Genomic DNA, 21,546 nt, shown 5'->3' on the forward strand with positions numbered 1-21,546 from the left:
CAATGGGTTACTCCTACTTCTCTCAGAATTTTGAACACCTTGTACCATTTTACATTGTCAAACACTTTTTTCAGGTCAACAAAACCTATGAACAGATCTAGATTTTTCTGCAGTCTTGCTTCCATTATCAAGCACAATGTCAAGACTGACTCTCTGGTGCCTTTACCTTTCCTAAAGCCAAACTGATCTTCATCTAACAGATCCTCAGTTTTCTTTTCCATTCGTCCATATATTATTCTTGTCAGCAACTTAAATGCATGAGCTGTCATCTGAGTGTGTGTTAGTTCTCACATTTATCAGCTGTAGGGAATATTTTTCAAAAGTCTAATGGTGTGTCGCCACTCTCATAGATTCTACACACAAACATGAATAGTCAATTTGTTAATGCTTCTGCCACTGATTTTAGAAATTTTGGTGGAATGCTATCCAACCCTCCTATCTTATTTATTTTTATGTCATCCAGAGTTCTTTAAAATTCTGACTTAAATACTGGATCCCCTGTGTCTTCCATCTTGACTCAAATTTCTTCTTCTATGATATCATTGGACAATTCCTCCCCCTCGTAGATGCATTCAATGTACTCTTTCCACCTGTCCACTCTCTTCTCTGTGTTAACAATGGAATTTCTGTTGTGCTCTTAATGTTGTTGCACTGCTTTTGATTTCACTGTAAGCTGTTTTGACTCTTCTATATGCTGAGTCAGTCCTTCCAGTTATTATTTCTTTTTTGATTTCTTCACATTTTTCCTGTAGCCATTTTGCCTTGGCTTCCATGCATTTGCTATTTATTACATTCCTAAGTGATTGATTTATATTCCTGTCTGCCTGTCTTTCCCTGAAAATTTATGTGCTTCCTTCTTTCGTTGATCAATTGAAGTGGCTTAAAATCTTGCTAATATTCTTCCAAAACAAATTTCCATTGTGTAACTAACCTATTATGGAAAATACTAGATAAAATTGTGTAGGTTGCATTCTGTCAGGTAGTGCCTTGGCAACTGGAGCAGCAAGGCTATCCCCTTTCTTACATACTGTTTCAACCCACACCTAACTCCACTCTTCTGGAATACTTTCATGATTCCATATAAACTTAAAAAGTTTATGTATTTGTTTGTGGAGAGCAGTTCCACACATTGTTCAACCAGTTACTTCATTATTTGTTGGTGCTTTATAATTTTGTGCAAGTGAATGTACTGTAGAAAAAAAATTATAAAGTGGCCTCCTCTGTCTGTAGTCTTTCATGGAATAGACTAGCTGCTCATTCCTTTAAAGGTATGTTTTCATATATCCAGAATGGCTTGTTTGTCTGCAAGATATATTATCCTTACACACTTACATCTCGGGTTTCTATTCTTTAGTTGGCTCTTTTATTTTGTTGTAAACATTTTAATCTTGCTTCCTATCTACAGTCATCATACCACCATCATTTCTAAGTCTCCTTGTTCCCCGCAGTATTTCATTTTTTTCCAATGGAATTTACATTTTAATAGATTGATTCTTTGCCCATATGATCCCCAGCATTGCCTTTAACTCAGGTCTCCATCTGTTCCATTATTCTGTCACTATGGACCTGTCTAAGTTATATTTTTTAAATTGCATTATTGTTTCCATTGATGACCAGTGCAAGTTTTTGCTTCTTTGTGCTCCAATTCAGTAATGATCTTAATTAGGATCAGCATCTATGAAAATATCCTCATGTTCTATATAAGATGCCCACCTATTAGGTAGTAATAGATGATATGTTGCATTTGTTTCATTCTTTCCTGTAATTTTTCTGTTGTAAACAGATGGTTACTGTTGTTTATCTGTTTGTGGCAGCAAAATGAGCGATCCTGACTTCTGTTGATACATATTGAAAGCTTTTTCATTGCTCAGTTGGAAGTTATAGTTCCCAAGGACTATATCACAGTTGTATGTAGGTATTTGGTCACATATCTTCTGTAACTAATCATATAAATAGCCTATAACATTTCAGCTGAGTCTTCTGTTGGGCATATGTGTTCATAGAGGTCATTTTATGAAGTTCTCTGTGATAAGCCAAAGTACATATTTTATTTTATAGCAGCAACAATAGCAGGAAAAGGATATATTGTACTCACCATAAGGAAGAGTTGCAAACAGGCACAACGAAAAGACTGTTACACATTATGCGCGCGCGCGCGCGCACACACACACACACACACACACACACACACTCACGACCACTATCACCAGCAGCTCCAACCGGAATGCAACTGCCACGTGAATAGTAACCTGGAGTGGGGCAGGGAAGGGGGAGGGATAACAGTGTATGGTTGGGGGTGGGGGGAATATGCTGTGCTGGCTGGCAGGTCATGCAGGGCCTAGAGAGTACCAGGCACAGCTTGTGGTGGTGGGGTGTGGGAGGAGTAGGAAATTGTAGGGGAAAGGGAAAAAAACGGGAAGAACAAAAGGAAAGGAGCAGGGAAGGAGATAGGACAGGTGGGTACATTGGTAGAGGGTACTGCACAAAGAGGGTGAGGGAATGTGAAATGGAGGAGATGATAGGACAAGGGGGTGGATACAATTGGGTGGAGGGGTGGGGTATAGTAGATTACCATAGGTTGAGGCTGGGATAATTTCAGAAGCATAGTATATGTTGTCAGGATAACTCCCACCTGTGTAGTATAACTCTCATCTGCACAATTCAGGAAAGCTGGAGGAGAGGATCCAGATGACCCAAATTGGGAAGCAGCCATTGAAATCAAGCCTGTTATGTTCAGCTGCATATTGTGCAACAGGGTGGTCTACTCTGCTCTTGGCCACAGTTTGCTGGTGGCTGTTCATCCTAATGGACAGGTGATTAGTCATGCCAATATAAAAAGCTGTGCAAAAGTTTCAGCAGAGCTGGTATACAACGTGGCAGCTTTCACAGATGGCCCAGCAAAGATAAGCCTGTGACAGGACTGGAATAGGAAGTGCTGGGTAGGTGGATTATGCAGGTCTTGAACTAGTGTCTTCCACAGAGATATTATCCCTATGGTAAGGGATTAAGGTTACAAGTGGCCTAGGGATGGAGTGGGATGTGAAGGTTGGGTGGGCAGCAGAACACCTTGTTAGGAGGGTTGGGGAAGATCTTGGTTAGAATGTCCCTCATTCCAGGGCATGATGATAAATAAACACACTATGGTTGTAAATCAATGAGGATAGGGTGTCTTTGCTCTAATTCCAGATCATGTCACCAATGAACCTGAACGAGACCAGGGGATATGGGGTTTTGGGAGGCTAGGGAGGTTCCCTCTAGATCACCCATAAGCAGGTTAGCATAGGAGGATGCCATGTGGGTGTTCATGGCTGTGCTGTGGATTTGTTTGTATACCTTCCCTCAAAGGCAGAAGTGAATATGTGTTTGGATAAAATTAGGTGAATGAGGAAGGAGGTAGTGTGTTTGGAGTCTTGAGGGATGTTGGGAGATGTAGTGTTAAACAGCAGCAAGACCATGGACATGAGGGATTTTGGTGTATAGGGAAGTGGTGTCAGCAGCGACCAGTAGGGAAACAGAAGGTAAAGGGGTGGGGATGTTGGAGAGACGGTGAAAGAATTGGTGGTATCTTTGACATGAGGAGCTAGAGTACAGATAATTCGTTGGAGATGTTCATCTGTGGGGACCAAAATCCTCCCAGTGCGGGCACAACAACCAGCTACAGTGGGGTGTACATGAGTTTGGTTTTGTCAATTTTGGGAAGCATATAGAGAGTGGGTGTCTGGGATGTCATAGGGGTGAGGAGGAAAATGGATTCAGGGGAGAGATTCTGGGAAAGTCAGTCTTTAAGCAGAGATTGGAGGTTGTATTGGACTTCTGGGATTTGATAACTTTAGCAGAGTTTATAAGTGGAGTAGTCAGACAGTTGTAGAGGCCGTTCTGCCAGGTTGTCATTGCGACTCACCACAATGGTGGTGGAGTCTTTGTCTGCAGTGAGGATGGTTAGTTTAGGATCTGTTTAGAGACACTGTAGGGCTTTCCTTTCTTCTGCTAACCGTTTGCCACAGGAATCATATCTCTGTGGATGATCGGCTGCAAGACCTTCCCAGCCCAGCCAACCAGCATTTCCTATTCCAGTCCTGTCAAAGGCTTGTCCTACCCTGTCAAAGGCTGGTATTGTTAGGAAGGGACCTGGGGATGGTTAGTGTGGTCAAGCTGGAGGTGGGGAATTCCTGCAAGGTGACCTGGGGGTGGTTGCGTTTGAGGGATGCAGGATAACAGTTGGATGGTGTGAATTGGGAGAGGCAGTGTTCAGTGTTGGAATTTGGTTTGCCTTGGTTTGTAGGCCTTTATGGCAAAGAAGTGTTTCCATTGCTGGGATCGTAACAAGGAGAGTAGGTCTTTGAAAAGTCCAACATTGTAGGACTGATGATTTTGGTGTAAAGATTAAAAACAGTGTTCCAGTATTGCTTAGGGGGTCTGTATTTGGAGTGTTGATAGGGAGTTTTGGTGATGTGGCAAGTTGAAAGGGTCTGCTAGGTAGGGTCTGGGTGCTGTGAAGGGTTAAAAAGGAGGAACACTGTGGGTGGGATAGGGGTTGGATAGTGGTGTCCCAAGATGGCAGTAGGATATCAGCAGGTTGGATAATTTATGGAGGTGGTCTCTGGAGTACTCTTCTAGATGCTGGAGAGTAAGGGATTCAGTTTCAGACTTGTGATTCATGTTGTAGGGATTGCACAGTAGTATTATCTTGTGGGGATAGTAGAGGTGGTTTTAAGATATCTCTGCCATGGAAATGTGTTTTTGTAGTCCAAGTTCATGAGGAACAGGGACTGACAGAGTCTGAAAAGTTGAAGGTTATTGTGAAAGGAGGGGTAGGATCCAGAGAAAGGAATTGTTATGTTTAGGCCATTGGGAGGTATTTCATGGTTTAGGCAGTATTTAAGGAACAGGATGTGGGACTGGGTTTTAGCCTGGGAATCGGATACTTTCATGATCTTGTGCACAAAGGTGGAGTCCATGGTGGCAGGGATGGCATTAGGAAATGACGTAGGAAATGGGAAAGTGGGGTTGGTTGGTGAGGGGGGCTGTATAACAGAAAGGCATGTAAAAGTACATACAGGCATGCAAAAACACGCATAAATAATTAAAAATATTGTGTATGAAAATATGGACAGATATCCACAGATGTGTGTGTGTGTGTGTGTGTGTGTGTAAAAAAAAAAAAAAAAAAAAAAAAAAGGGGGGGGGGATGGGGGTGGGAAAATGGGATGGATGAGGTATGGTAGTTAGTGTGGCGCAGGTAGATGAGGAAAATAAAACACAAAAATACGCAAAGATGAGGGAGGAAAATGATCTATAGGAGTAATTATAATCATCGACAGGAAGAATTTGGTGCATCAGGTGCTGCACCAACAATCCATGTGGACAAGGAGCCGTATGTTGTGTGTGGACGACATTGTTGATACAGTGGAGCTCGGAAGTCAGAGATTGTGCAGTTTGGAAGTTGATGAAAAAGCACATGAAGGAAGTGAAAGAATGGACACTGAGAAGAGTAATGTTTTAGACATAGAAAAATAGCACAAGGTTGTGGGATGGAGGAAAAGCCATTAGACAAAATCAAACTATGGAAACTCCAGGCAGAAATATTAGCATCTTAGGAAAGAATAGATTGCTACACACTGTAAAGATGACACATTGAGTTGCACACAGGCACAATGAAAAGACTGTTACACATTACAGCTTTTGCCCAGAGCCTTCTTCAGCACACATGTCTGCTACCACCACCAGCTGGGACTGGAATGTGAGTGTCACGTGAATAGCAATCTAGAGTGGAGTGTGAAAGGGGTAGGAATAACAGTCTATGTGGGGGGAGGAGGGGGGGGGGACAAGTGCTGTGTTGTTGAGTCACAGTCAATATCTGGCAGAAGGCCTCTGCCAGTTGTCTGACTTGTCCACCTATAAACTCTGGCAGAGTCTAATGTAATCTCCATCCCCTGTTTAAAGCCTTAGGCCCTTCTGAGAATCTCTCCCCAGAACCCATTTCCCTCCTCCCCCCTGTGACGCACACTCACCTTCTACGCGCTTTCCAAAATTCACTAACCCAACAACCCTGAAGCTCCATTGTAGCTGGTTATTGTGCTCCCACTCAAACTATTTTGGCCCTGATTGACTGACACCTTCAACCAATTGCCCATAATCTAGTCTCTTATGTCAGAGATACCAATCATTTCTTTCACCAACTCTTCACAATCTCCACCCCTTTACCACCTGATTCCCTAATGGTAACTTTGATGCCACATTCCTATACACCGACATGCCTCATGCCCAAGGTCTGCTGCAGTTTTTGAACACTACCTTTTCCACTGTCTGTCAGATTCCATATCAAGCACCTCATTCACCTAACTAACCTTATTCTAACACATAATTACTTCTCCCTTTGAAGGGAAAGTGCACAAACAAATCCATGTCACAGCCTTGGCCACCCGCGTGGCAACTTCCTATGCCAACCTGTTGATGGACCATCAAGAGGAAACCTTCCTAGCCTCCCAAAACCTAACTCCTATTCTGGTTCAGGTTAATTGTTGATATCTTCATGATCTAGACACCATGTCCTCATTTGTTCACATAATCAGCACCTTTTCTCTCTTCTGCTTCACCCAGTTTTTCTCATCCAGTGGGCCACCTTCCTAGATATTGACCTCTTCCTCTCTGATCGTTCCATTCACCCCACTGTCCACATTATACCCACCAACCACCAACTGCACCTGCATTTTGACAGCTACTATCCCTTGCACACCAAAAAATTGCTCCCATACAGCACTGCCAACTGGGGACGGCATATCTGCAGTGACAAGAACTCCCTTTCCCAGTATGCTGAAGGTCTCACCAAGCCCTTCACATACACACATCCCCCAGATGTAGGTGGCAAACAAATCTCACATGCCATTTGTCCACACTCTCCAAATCCTCCCACCACCAACAGCCAGCTGCAAAAGAATGCCGCCTCCATCACCCAATACCACCCAGACCCAGGCCTGGAATAACTGAACCACATCGTTCGTGAGGACTTTGGTTATCTATCATCATGTACTGGAATGAGGGACATTCTACCCGAGATCCTTCCCATCCCTCCTAAAGTGCTGTTCCATTGCCCATCAAGCCTCCACAACATTCTAGTCCATCCCTATACCACTAAAAACCTTAACCCTTTGCCACAGGGATCAAATATCTGTGGAAGATCCAGGTTCATGACCTGCCCAATCCACCCATCCAGCACTTCCTATTCCAGTCCTGTCACAGGCTTACGTTACCCATCAAAAGTCACGCCACCTTTGAAAGCAACTGTGTTGTATACCACCTCAGCTGCATCTACCGCACAGCTATTTATGTTGGTGTGACTACCAACACCTGTCCACATGAATGGATGGGCACCACCAAACTGTAGCCAAGAGCAAAGTAAGTCGCCCTGTGGCACATGATGCAGCTAAGTGTAACATGCTTCACAACACAGGCCATTTGGATCTTCTTCTCCATCACCAGCTTTTGTGAATTGTGCAAGTAGGGTTATCCTTACATCACATTCTCCACTCCCCAAATTATTCCGACCTCGTCCTACAATAATCTACTGTCCCGACACCTTGTACCCAACAGTTTCCACCCCTCATCCTGTCACCACCTCCTTTTAGATTCTCTCACCCTCATTTTGGTTCACCATCTGCCACCGTATCTGACTATCCTTTCCCCTTCACCACTGGACTCCTTTCCACTGTGCTCCCTGTCTGCTGTGCTTCCTTTCCATTACACTCCTACCCCAAACAGATTGCTATTCGCGCGACAGTTGCATCCCGGTCGGAGCTCCTAGTGGTAGCCCTTGTGTGTGTGTGTGTGTGTGTGTGTGTGTGTGTGTGTGTTTTCTTTGCTGAAGAAGACTTCGGCTGAAAGCTATAATTTCATTGTGCCTACAGATATTGTTATTCACAGGAGCAGCTGATGTTTATTAGGAGGCTCAAGCATTCTCTATTACATTAGTAGTGATAAGCTTTTTCCAAATAACAAATGGCAGTGGAATCAATAATTCAAGTCCTCACTTGGAGGACAAAAATTTGGTTTTTGGTTAGCTATCTTAGTTGACAGTTAAGCCTTGACACCTGCTCCCCTCTCTCTTTGTCCATCACACATTCATGGATTTGTGCACAAGTATTATGTGTATTGTATGTTTTATTTTACCATTTCACCACACATCTACTCCAATTGGCACTAGTATTGATCCTAATAGTGCCACTTTACAGCACACACAAAACAATTGTCATTGTGATTCACCACTCATCTGAGTCAAAAGAAAGTGGTTTCATTGCCTTGACAGTACTGCTGTTATGTCATTTTTTTCTTTTCTTTTTTTTCGTGTTTCAAAGATAATAGATGTTTCCATTATTTTAACTTCGTATTTGTTTTTGTAGTGCATCCACAAACCTACTGCTCATCACTAATCGTCAATGTTCAGAAAGTTAGAACTAGTGTTTGTCAATTTTCAGACTGAATTACTTCTGCTTCACTTCTCCATATGGCTACTACTAAGTATTGAACTAAATAGTATGATGTAGCACTCGAGTGAACAACAGTCTAACAAGATTTTCACTTTTCCAGTCACGGATGAATTTCTATTTAATGACACTTCATGTAGGTGTGAGAAATTAATTGCATGTACCTGAATGTGTCCCACATATATTCATTGAAGACTGCCTGATATATTCAGAAATAATTAAAATTCTGTATTTTTTGAATGAATTGGATATGTTGTTTCTCACTGGTGAAGTGTTTGTAACATACCGTTTACCTTTGTGTGTGACTGGTGGAGTGACCATTATGAAAATGTGACTGAGAAAGTAATGCCAGAATGTAAATAATTGAAGACTTAATGAGATCACTCACTGAATAGTGGAAGTGTTGAGTCATTGACAGGTACACAAAAAGAGTGAAAACTGGGCTAGCTTTTGGACATATCCTTTAAATAGGTATAGAGTAAACACATGTCCCCCAACCCCTATCCTCCAACACACATATATGTTTATGTATATATGTGGAGATACATTTCACTGGCTAAAAAATACAATGCTGGTGCACTGGCTTGAGGGGTTGTGTCAGCTGGGGAGGGTAAAAGGAGAAACGTATGGGAAGTGGTAGAAAAGGGTTGTGGAGAGGTAGCTAATGGTTCAGAGGAAGGCAGCAGGTGTGTGGGATATAAATACAATGACACAAAGCACCATAGCTGGTAAGTTTGAGTAACACATGATAATATGGAGGTGTTGATTGGGAGGGGGGACAGGTCGGAAAGGGGAAGCAGTTGGGTAGAGGGCGTTAGTGCAGTGGGTTACTGTTTCTGTTTGCTGTGCAAACTCACCGGCTTTGGTGCCCACGTGCATTGCATTCCTATCCCACACACCTGCTGTCTCCTTCAGATCTGCCAACTAATCCTCACCAACCCCCTCCTTCTTCTAACCTCTTTCTCCATCTATCCATGCCACCTGACACATTTCCGCTCTCTCATGTACATGCTGTACTGCAGCCCCAGCATGCTATGTTCAGCTGGCACAATGTAGCTCTCTCTCTCTCTCTCTCTCTCTCTCTCTCTCTCTCTCTGTGTGTGTGTGTGTGTGTGTGTGTGTGTGTGTGTGTGTGTGTGTGTGTGTGTGTGTTAAAGCTTAGCTTGACATTCTTCACAGTTACAAATCATTTTTGGAAGTGAAAGGAGCAATAACTGACAAAAAAACTTAGGACCAACTATGGATTGAACGCCAGACCTACGGATTGGAAGCCTGACACTGAGTCACTGAGCCACAGACATGGAGTCTTATTGTTCCACAAAGAACATGGTTCCTACTATCCACTGACACTATATTAATTTTAATATCTTATTTCTATATTTATCTATAAAAATTGTAATGTAGCATCTTGCTCATTTTCTGTCTTTCATTGAAACTCTCTGTAAATGTATAAGCGGTAGCTTGTTATTGTGTTGTCATGTCTTGATGGCTGCTTTTTTTGTAGAGTCATTAGTAACTTACTTGGTAGCTCCGCTTTCCATTTGTGAGCTCTTCCGTAGAGCTGTAGTTGGCTTTAACCATGTTAGTTACTTTTTAGTATTGTAAATGTTTTGTACTGTACTGGGACAAAATTGTTGCAAAAATTGATGCAATATGACATTATACTGAATTGCCATACAACTTATGTAGAACAGCATTTAAGGCATGGTACAGAAGTTTTTTTATAATACAGTAAAACCTGAATATTTCATACCCATTTTATTCATTTCTTCCTGTAATATTCTGCTCCACACAATTCTATTTTTGTTGTAAAGTTTTTCTTTGACCTGTTCCTCTCTGTTGTTCCTATAGCTTAACAAAAGGTTTTATTGTATTAGGTACTGTAGGTTATTGTCAGTTCTGGTTGGCTTGCATGAGTTAGTGTGGACTCCAGCTGCCAGAACTGCCAGTGATGAGTTGTTGTTGTGCACCTTTTGCATGATTAGTAATGTTTGGTGTTTCAGCATTTGAATTCCTTGAACACGTATCGAAGCCCGCAGCCTCTCACTAGGCCCAGTCCCCAGACATCCCCTGGTCTTCTGGTACAGGTAAGTGCTAAGCCACTTGTAAAATTGTTTGTGCCAGAGGACAGTATTTCGTCTTCAGACCTGTAAAGTGGATTCTCAGTTGTAAGATTCGAGTTTGTTACTTTGCTGTATATGTGAGTAAGGAGGACGCCAAGGTAAATACAGTAAAAAGGCATCCACTTAGTGTAGCATATGTAGTGCATATGTTGTATTGTGTTTGCTATTTTTAGTGCATGCTAAGCTCTGTGCTTTAAAAGGTGTGCAATTTTGAGAATAATTTTGCTCTGCGTTACTAACAATGAATCTGTTGAATATTCCAGTATATTTATAAATTAGGCACTGGACCACTTAAAAGTAAATGTAGAAAAAAATTAATACCAAATATTTAAAATAAGGGAAAGGCAACCACTCATATATAGCAGATTGATGCATGGCACACAGTGACACACGACGAAAAGCACCATTTGCACTAGCTTTCAAACACTAGCTCTTCTGGCAAGACTAATTAGTCTTGCCATGACAATGGGAGTGTGCATTCAGGTGCTGATATGTGTGAATGTATATACATTTGCTGGAGAAAGAGCTAGTGTTTGAAAGATAGTGTGAATCCTGTTTTCTGTTATGTGTTACTGTGCATCAATCTGCTATATGTGAGTGGTTGCCTTTTCTGTACTTTGTGTATTCCTCCATCCAAGAATTTCCACTACTGTTAAAAACAATATATTTAATACGTGTGTTGACGGGATGGGGTGGGAGTTCAAGATGAGTACAGTATGAGAGAACAGTCCCAAAGGGAAAATCTATGTCATATGATGTTTCTCTTGGTAAGCAGTAATGAAAATAAATTTTAAACACTGCTGGTTATATGATTGAAAACAAATCAGTACACTGTGTTTACACAGCATTTTCAGTATTTGATATTGATAAATAATGTCCTAAACATCTTGTAAGGCAATAACTCAGTGTTTTATTATCTCCTTCTTCATTCTTTCACATTTGCCTATAGATCAGTGGTTTGTGAGAAATATTCACATACTGCAGTGAAAGAATTTGGTTGTCTATCACTATGATGCCAGAGGGTCAGTGATCAGATATCACTATAATTTGTCGTTAAAATTCAATTTTATGACTTCTCCAGTGTCATAATAGCATGCTCACAAGTATATTTTTCAAACTTTCAAAATAAGTAGTATTTAAAGCTTAAGAACTACTTGTCTCCCTTCCTCCCTCTCCCTACCACCTTCCCCCTTTATCAGTGACATCTGTTCCATTGAGTGTTTATTCGAATATATTTGTCAGTTTGCTTTTTTTTATGGATGTGTAATGCTGGGCAGTGTCTGTCTCATCCATAAACACGCCAAGCGTCAAAATGAGTTTCAGCTTGCCACTCATTGACACACTCTCATTCCACTGAAGGATCTCAAATGCAAAATCAAACAAAGAATTTAAAGAAATGCAAAAACATTATTTGCAGTGTCTTAAGCTGCCTTAAATTAACATTTTTTTATGCCTCTGGCAGGCAGCGCTTTTTGTACCGCTAATACTGGATACAAAGTACTTCCAAAGCTCTGGATTGTTATTTTCCCTCATAATGGAATTTGGTAAATATTTCTGTATTACCGGCCTTCCTTGACAATGTTTAACCCATTTGTTACCAGGTGAGAATGACATGTAAGTAATGTTCTGGCAGTGTGTAGTTTATATATTAATGATTTCTTTGTTCTGTTAACAAAGCAGAAATAAAAAGCAGTTACTCAAATTGCAAACAAACTGAAAATTGCATTCTGGTTGATCTGTAAATTACACCAGTCAATGATGATAAAGTGCACAAATTGCTAAAGTCTTGCTCTAATCCATTTGGCTAGAAATGAGTGTATATTGAAATATTCTGTGTGATTGGTTAAAACAGATCTGTATCTTTTATATTTTAAACAGCTCATTCTCCCACCGGTTAAAAAAATATCATCATGAAAACTCAACACTTCACCACTCCATCCTTGTTCTTCAAAGCTGTTTCCAGAATAAAACCTACTCTGTTACTGAATAATACAGTGCATCATAACATAGTTTCACGGCAGGTTAAAACTGTTCATCAAATAACATTTCAACCCGCATGTGTGTGTCTTTAACAGGCAATGATGTGAGACTATTTTCTTGGGTAATTTTACCTCCCCATATGAAATAAAACAGTGTGTCACATGATGATACTCAGTGATTTGCCATGTAAGCCCTTCTTTGATTTTTAAGAGCAGTTAGTCCTTTGTACAGTAGTTAGTTTCTAAAGCTGTTGTGGTTACTCTCTTACCAACATGTCATGTTTGCTCATTTTATGTACGTCACTGACAAAATTGGTGGAAATATGTCGTTACTGCTAAAAGTAGGTTTTGAGTTTGTACACACATTAACTTGCATTAGGCAAGAATAAGGAAACAAAATTATCGTGTCATTCCGACTTCACCATAAGCATCTCATTTCCCCTGCAAAATGTTTCATACACAGTAAATTAATAAGGATCATATGAAATTGAATTAGGCAGCTGTGTCAAACTCTTAACAGGGTTCTGATCTTACAAGGGAATGGTCTAATAAGACCTACCCAGAAATTTTTTACACAGGAAGGAGACGACGAAAGAAGTGCACTGTCAAAATTTTAGCTGCTAAGAGGCACTGCAAGTATTTTGCAAAAAATGTTGAAGTTACACATTTTTGCCACACAAAGAACAGTGGTTTGTACAGCTCTGCCTGCCTAGCACGCGACTCATCGAATCCCTCACGCAGTACTGAGTTTCGGAATTGTTCGGAGTTCACAGGCACCAGTTCTAAGCACCTAAAGCTGGGTTTACAATCGAGCAAATGGAAGTGAAAATATGCGAATAAGCATTTGCAGAAAATTCACAACCATTCACTCATGTATGTGGGTAGAATCATTTATACTAGACAGGACGGAAGAGGACACAAGGTAGCAAATATTGCCTATGGATGCTGTTTTATTAGTTTTTAGTTTTTGGAGCTAATATTTGGTGTACAGGATACAACTCTGTCTTGTTTGAGCCACAATGCAAAACTTTGCTATTCAGTGAGGATTATTTTGCATGGCGAGCACGCTGTTCTTGACAGAGTATGCAAAATGGCGCAGGGAAGGAAGAATTTAAGTGTCTCAGTTTGTATGGAAACGTGACATGCGTGGAGATCGTGCAGTTTACATGGAATTGCATCTCCGTCTCATGTTAGCACTGGTCCAAAATTTTCCTTGTATGTTGGCTGCCATTTTTCCCTGGCTTCTCATTACCATTGAGGAGAAATTTGTAAACAGAACACTAATTACCAACATTGAGCATCTCAAGAGGTGATACAGCTAGTGTTTCCACTTCGCATGTAAGGTATATATATATAATAGAGGGAAACATTCCACATGGGAAAAATTATATATGAAAACAAAGATGAGGTGACTTACCGAACGAAAGCACTGGCAGGTCGATAGACACACAAACAAACACAAACATACACACAAAATTCAAGCTTTCGCAACAAACTGTTGCCTCATCAGGAATGAGGGAAGGAGAGGGGAAGACGAAAGGAAGTGGGTTTTAAGGGAGAGGGTAAGGAGTCATTCCAATCCCGGGAGCGGAAAGACTTACCTTAGGGGGAAAAAAGGACAGGTATACACTCGTACTCACGCACATATCCATCCACACATACAGACACAAGCAGACATGTTTAAAAGACAAAGAGACAAGTCTGCTAGCCACTATATCAGAATTACATGTGCAAGAATGGAACTGTCGATGTGAAGTTATTCAAAAAAGGTCTTTCAACTGGATGCTACTGCAACTACTTATGTGTGCCTCACCTTCACCATCAGCTGGATACTACTGCAACTACTTATGTGTCCCTCACCTCCACCAGTTACCTAACTGGAAAATGGAGACCTGCAGAGAAAATAAAATCATGGCAGTGTTTGATGTCACAGACGACTTCCATCAATGTGGAGTTGTAATTTTTTGAAATGAAATGTATATTGTAGTACTACATTTTATAAGAATTCCTGTAGGTCATTCCTTACAATTATGGTTGAATGTTGTACATTTGACTATCAGTGAAACAGTTCTTTGTTTATTCTCTGTAGTCATCACAAAAATGCGTAGCATCTATTGAATGACAATTTTTTTTTCTTGCACCAGGCACACTGGACAAAGGAAAAATTGATGAGTCAGGCACTTCACAGTAATCACTAGTGTTATTTAGACAGAATTGGGATGGAGTCAGAAATGGTCCTGGCTGTTGTTCTGCATATTGTGCTGCATACCATGCATAATTGATCAAATTCATAAAGAGTGGCAAAGAAAACTGGTAATACACAAATGACTGGAACTTAAGAATACTGTTCTGCTGATAAACCTGAAATGAGAGAGAAGTATTGGAAATTATGTCATCTGATAATTTCCTGTAAAATGCTTTCCACTGTCGAAAAAATTCTTTATCGAGAGGTTGAAGCACACTAGTAGTTCCAGGCGGAATCCGCGTTACATCTACAGATTTTTTGTAGTCCTCCACAAAAGCGGAGGCGTCGTTATGTCCAGACCATGAATCCAACAAAAGTAATGAATTAATTTCTGCAGCTGGTAGGAATAAGGTTCGAATGAAATGTTGAAAATGGTTCTTTCCCATTTTTCCAGATTTTGATACATTGATTACAAGATTTTTGCAACCAAACAGTCCATTTTTAGGCACTAGCCACTCGACATGTTGTTTCATTTATTTTTGGTCCTGATTTGCCTTGCGGTTCTTGAAGACAGATATACAGCTGTGGAAATAGTAAACAACTCATACTTATCACTGGAATTATCATTTATGAATGTGTCATTGCATTCTATTTCCCCCCCCCCCCCCCCCCCCCCCCCCCCAAATGAGAAAGTGCTGTGTGCATGCAGTTCTTTCACAAAATATTACTGATCAGTGTTATAAACAGCTGTTGTGAGGTTAACAGCAAGTTTTGTCTCTACGTCAGCTATGAATTTCTGTATAGCATTGTCTATCACTGGCAGCTGCGCTATACGTTTACATGATGTAAACTTGGTAATTTTGTGACGTCCTTTTCTGTACATTTTCATGAACCTGCGTAGCCATACCAATGAAGCCTGGAAATTAGCAATGTTCATGTCAGATGTAATTTGGGGGGCCTAGTCGCGTAGATCTCCATCAGTAACGGTGCTAGCCTCTCACGAGCAGTTATAAATGTTTCGAACAGTTCTTCATTCATTTGGTTTCAGGTTTCTGTTTAGTGCATATTTCTTACTTCATGTAATTCATTCTTCCATTTGTACACTTCACACTCCGATTTCACTAAATGAAAACGCCTGTACACACTTCATAACTTCAAGCATTTTTTCCCTCCTTCGTTTAACCAATATTTCACTGCCTTTTCTTTGTTGCTGAAAGCTCTTGCAGTATGTTTTTTTTAGGCTTGGAAAGTATCCTTCTTCACAACTGTTACTTGCACAACTGACGTCGCCTGACCACAGTCCTTGAAATCATCACAGTTATTTCCTATTTCTTCTAACGTATCCACAATCTCAAACAAAATGTCAATATCATTCGAATGAATGTCAAGGAAATCAACTAATAAAAGACATATATGTACGTCCTCGGGAGAAGAAAGTGATTTCGGCTGGAAACCACGTTCTTCGTATTTCATCATTGCTAGATTCAGAATGTTAATTGGATTCCACATTACTGTGAAACTGAAAGAAAACAAGGTACTATTAGCAGGCATGCCTTACGAAAGCACAATAAATATTAATTCAGCTTTATCTGTATTGTCAGTACTTACAAATACTGCAAAAAGCAACAGATAATTTGTATTAAATGTCACTTGAGTGGGTAATGCGAGAGAATAGTAACTGTGTACTGTAGTGTTAGAGAAACTATCAACGAACGGTAGTCTGAAACAACCTTTATAAATTACGATTGGGTTGTGTAGCGTTTCCTATTTACAAATGTACTGCCGACCTCGGCTGTGTGTGTGCCTAGTTACGCATGCACAGCTGCTATAGCGCCAGTTGGGGGTGTACCTTTCTACCGCCGCCTGGTGTGCTACAAATTTGGCAATTTCCAGCTATTTTTTTTTTTTTTTTAATACTTGCAGTGCCTCTTAGCATCTAAAATTTTGACAGTGCATTTCTTTCATTGTCTTTTTCCTGTGTAAAAAATTTCAGGGTAGGTTTAGACAAGTCTTATTGGATCATTCCCTTGTTAGCTTCAATCATAATGTTCCCAGTTCCTTTTTCTTAGATATTTGCTAATTATATTCCATCGTTCACTTATTAGTACCATTTACTTGGAAAATAGAAACCATGCATTGCACCCTTTGCCTTCCAGCAAAGTTTGCATACTGTGTGTTGTGAAATGAAAATCGGAATACATATAGTTAAATTTCACAGCAGCATTAGGTCTCTGTTGTCGTATGTGGATGTGGAATATTTATAAGGCAATCGGGGTTAAATCAAATTTAGATGTATATATTCTACAGTCCACCTGAGTTAAAGATTCCATTTCTCTGCGCAGTTGGGGTGAAATCGAATTTAAAAGATGTATATATTCCACAGTGTACGCGAGTTAAAAGTTCTATTTCTGTGCGTAAATATTTTTTGTCAATGGAAATATTGTGTAGAAAATAGAATTATTGGCAGTAATTCCAGCTCCAGGTGGAAAAATTGTTGTTAGAGAGAGAGAGAGAGAGAGAGAGAGAGAGAGAGAGAGAGAGAGAGAGAGATGTTCCCTGATTATACTTACACCTAATGTAACATAAAAATGACTTGTATGAATCCAGTTCTGCTCCTGTTTTTAAATAAAAACTAGTGATCGATAACATCTGCTGCAGTTTTATAAATTTTATCTACCGATAAAAAGATAGCACAGCCAGGTTTCAAGGACAAAGAGTCCCGTCATCAGTTGGTGCACCTGAAAAATTACAGATAAAATATCAAAACTATACATCCTGTCAAACTGGAAAAAAAGCAAAAAAAAACCTTAGAATACTACCAAAAAGGATACCACATATATGTACAGAATGTCTATATGCATCACCTAACAGGAGTTAATATAGTGATTGTCCGTTACATGGCAACTGAGTAGAAAATCCGCCTTGTACATTCCTACGCTGCACGGAAAACTTCTTGAAGAAAAGGCTTACATAAAATACATTAGATCCCCATATATAAAAGAGCACAACCACTCCAAATAAAATAAAAATAATGATTAATGACCTCATATCCACAGACAAGTTTACAATGGTCCAAGCTGAAGGACTTCAATACCATGATTCCACATAAAGTAGGATTACGAGACATTCACACTGTGGACCCAGAAAAAGATATGATATGTGGTCACTGCACCTACAGATTTCAGTGTTTACATAATATGTTCCCTTATGTAAAGAGTCTGAGTTTCCAGTACTTCATACACGCCCATATAGTATTGACCGAACGCACACAGTTGTTTAAATTCCGGGTGATGGGCTATGTTGCCACCATACAAGGGAATGCACATAGTGCAACACTTCATGGTTAAGCTCCAAACTACTATTCCTGTATTCATTGTATCTAAAACCTCTAGCAATAGCACCATTACCATCATGCTGACACATAACACCACCTGTTGTAAACCAATTACACCACCCAATGTGTGTAATCAAAATTAAATAAGTGAACAAAACTCTTATAATACCACTCATAAAGTCTGTGCCAGCATACACAAGAATTCTGACCAGGTTGTACCCATTCTGAGAATTCTGTAAACTAATATTTAATGGACCAAAAGCTATTGAAACTTTGTTAAAACCACCATCCTACATAGATCACAGAAGCAATAGCTTTATCAATAAAAACCATGTATTAGGAATCAAAGTTAAAATAAAAGCATAAAATTTGCAGGTGAACTTTCAGCAGGGTAGTCTGTAATTAACACAAAGCCAATGAGTGCACGAACATAAGAACCAGTGAATCATGCTGTGATCCACCAGGCTTCAGTGCTCCTGTACGATCTGCATTACTGATTATATTCCCCATTAAGGAAATGCAATCTAAACACGTCATATAAATAGTATAAAAAGACAGTGGCTTCCCCTTGTGCATATAGTATAAATATACACCTAAGTAGTAGGAAGGAGTAGCTCCCAAAATATGGGACATAATGAAAGAAATAATCAGTTCATCTCTCCCTGAACAGGTTAGTTAGACCGCTCAAGCAAAGAATCCCTGGATTTCGAACAATACTCTACTACTCATCGAAGAAAGGAGCACACTAAAGAAATGTGGCATGCAAACCGCTCAAGATGAAGAAGCATGCAAAGAACTTTGCCGCAAACAGCGCAGCTGCCGAAGTGACAAGACCCAGTGCCTCATCAGTATTTGTGATGACATAGAGTAATGTCAAAAACTAAATGAAACGCATGACCTATTCAAGAAGATGAACAGCATCACCTGATAATTCAAACTGCGCACGTGGATGTTAGAAGATACACACGGCACTATTATTAGTGACAAGCAGTTAGCCATAGCTAGGTGCAAACAACACTGTGAAGCACTGTATTGCAAAGGAATCAACATCGACGAAGAGAACATTTGTACGGAAGCAAATAAGAGCCTGATATTCTGTACAGTGAAATCGAAAATTGATTGGTGACTCCATGGAGTGCTGTGTTCGCAACGACCATATATGTTAAATTAAAAGGAAGGTCAACTTTGGCCGTAATGGTGATGTTTTATTGATAGCAGAATCGATTTTCGATCACATAGTGATCATCTTCAGTGCTGTACAAATTAAACTCAGACACTGGTACCAAGTTATCAAAACCAAAACTGAGAGGCGATCACAATAACAAGGAGTTATCAAAACCAAAACTGAGAAGCGATCAGAATAACTCCTTGTTATTGTGATCGCTTCTCAGTTTTGGTTATTGATAACTAGATACCAGTGTCTTGAGTTTAATTTGTACAGCACTGAAGATGATCACTACGTGATCGAAAATCGATTCTGCTATCAATAAAACATCAAGAAATCGAAAATGGCATCGAGCATCTGAAAAACAACAAATTGCCAGGTATAGATGGTATTACCAGAGAAATGCAGACTGCGATGGGAGAGGAAGGCATGCATGCCCTACATTTTATATGTAATAAGGAGTGGAAACCGGGTGAAAGGCCTAAAGACTGTACTATATCTGTCCAAATTCCTCTGCACAGAAAAGGATCAGTTAGGGACTGCTGCAACTATAGGACCAAAGCATTAATATCACATGCTAGTAAAGTCCTCCTGCATATAATAAATCAATGCCTAAAAAATTTTCTGCAGTCTCAGATTTCCACAGAACAAGCGGGTTTCGCGTCAGGTAAAGGTACTCGAGAGGTAGTCTTGAATTTAAGGCAGATAATTGAAAAATGTTGTGTTTTCTGTGTCCCTGCCTACATCTGAGATTACCAGCCTGCCTCTTCACATCATATTAGGAAAGGCCGAAGATCACTGTGGATGGAAACATCAGTCTGAAGTCTCAACTACGTAAGAATTAATGAGGAAATGAGGTCACAACTCTCAGCTATGAGTAAAATGACTAATGAATGAAAGTAGGAGCCAAAGGGAAGAGGCATGACAGAAGCAAGTGGAGAAAAACACCACAATGCATGTCTGAACACGAGAGATAGAAAATACGGATAGATCAACTGGAATGCAATACTCTGGAAAGATTGTAAGTAATTATTAAGTATGCTCTAATGCTTTGATTTCGTTTGTTCATTATGGACATTCTGAGGATAGTTAATTTTGCGTTTCATGATTTCAGTTTCCTCCAAAGTGTTCAACCTAAATTTTCCCTAATATACTGTTTATTAAGCACTGGATGAAGAGAGGGGGTTCCATACATCCACCTACTCCAGTCCAGTCACAAGCATCACTTATCCCATCATAGGCAGGGCTACTGGTGAAAGCTGTCATGTGATCTACAACCACTGTCCTGTGTTCTATGTGGGCATGACAACCAATGAGCTGCCTGTCTGCACGAATGGCCACCATCAAATTGTGGCCGTGAAACAGCTGGACCATCCACTTGCTGAGCACCCTGTCCAACACACCATTCTCACTTCAATGACTGCTTCATAGCCTGCACCATTTGGATCCTTCCTACCAACACCAGCTTTTCTGAATTATGCAGGAGGGAACTCGCACTGCAGTAAGTCGCATGTTCCCTAAACCCCCTTGGCCTCAACCTTTGTGAGTCACTGTCCTTCACTCGCCTATCCCCATCCCTGTTCTCATTCCAGCGCTACACAGCCTTTTATTCCACCAATGTGCCCACAGTCTTTCCTGTCTCCACTTTCCCCCGTACCCTCCATCTAACCTCCTATCTACACCTAGCAGCCGCACCCTCTCCCCATCTCATTCATGTATACTTCCACAAATAGAACTTTGGCCCCCATCACTACCCTGGTATCCCTCCCCTTCCACGTCCCAGCCTCCTCCCAACCCCTCACCCAAATTGCTTCTTCCATCATGTGCCATTGATTGCAGTCTGTCCTCAGTGGAAGACATGATGATCGTGTGTGTGTGTGTGTGTGTGTGTGTGTGTGTGTGTGTGTGTGTGTGTGTGTGATTCAGCATCTCAGCTATATGAGTTACAATCTATCCTTTCCATAATATTGTCATTATTTCATCCTGCGTTATCCATTGTTAAATTTATATTGTGTCATTTTTCTTCACTTGCTTCTGCCATGCCTCTTCTAGTCCGCTCTTTTGTTAGGGAGGTCTACCATGCTGCTGTGTATTTATGTGCACGAGGGGAAGCCGCTGTCTTTTTGTACTATGTGTGTGATATGTTTAGTGTACGTTTCCCAAATAGGGAATATAAGTAAAGTAGGTTGTACAGGGACATTTTGGCCTGATGGGTACAGCACAACTAACTGGTTCTTATATTCATACTCTCACTGTCTTTGTTTTCATTACAGGCTTCCT

General features: G+C 40.5%; 1 protein-coding gene across 3 annotated transcripts in view; it reads left to right on the plus strand.

Moving 5' to 3' along the window:
• The window catches only part of LOC124613234 (CREB-regulated transcription coactivator 1-like), a 382,746-nt gene that overhangs the window by 215,865 nt on the left and 145,335 nt on the right, over window positions 1–21,546 (plus strand). For all 3 annotated transcript variants that reach the window (XM_047141909.1, XM_047141910.1, XM_047141911.1), the window contains one exon: window positions 10,484–10,567. In XM_047141909.1, the coding sequence (XP_046997865.1) occupies window positions 10,484–10,567 (84 nt within the window). The remainder of the gene's footprint in view (window positions 1–10,483; window positions 10,568–21,546) is intronic.

This window comes from Schistocerca americana, chromosome 4, assembly GCF_021461395.2.
Source record: "Schistocerca americana isolate TAMUIC-IGC-003095 chromosome 4, iqSchAmer2.1, whole genome shotgun sequence".
Taxonomy (NCBI): domain Eukaryota; kingdom Metazoa; phylum Arthropoda; class Insecta; order Orthoptera; family Acrididae; genus Schistocerca; species Schistocerca americana.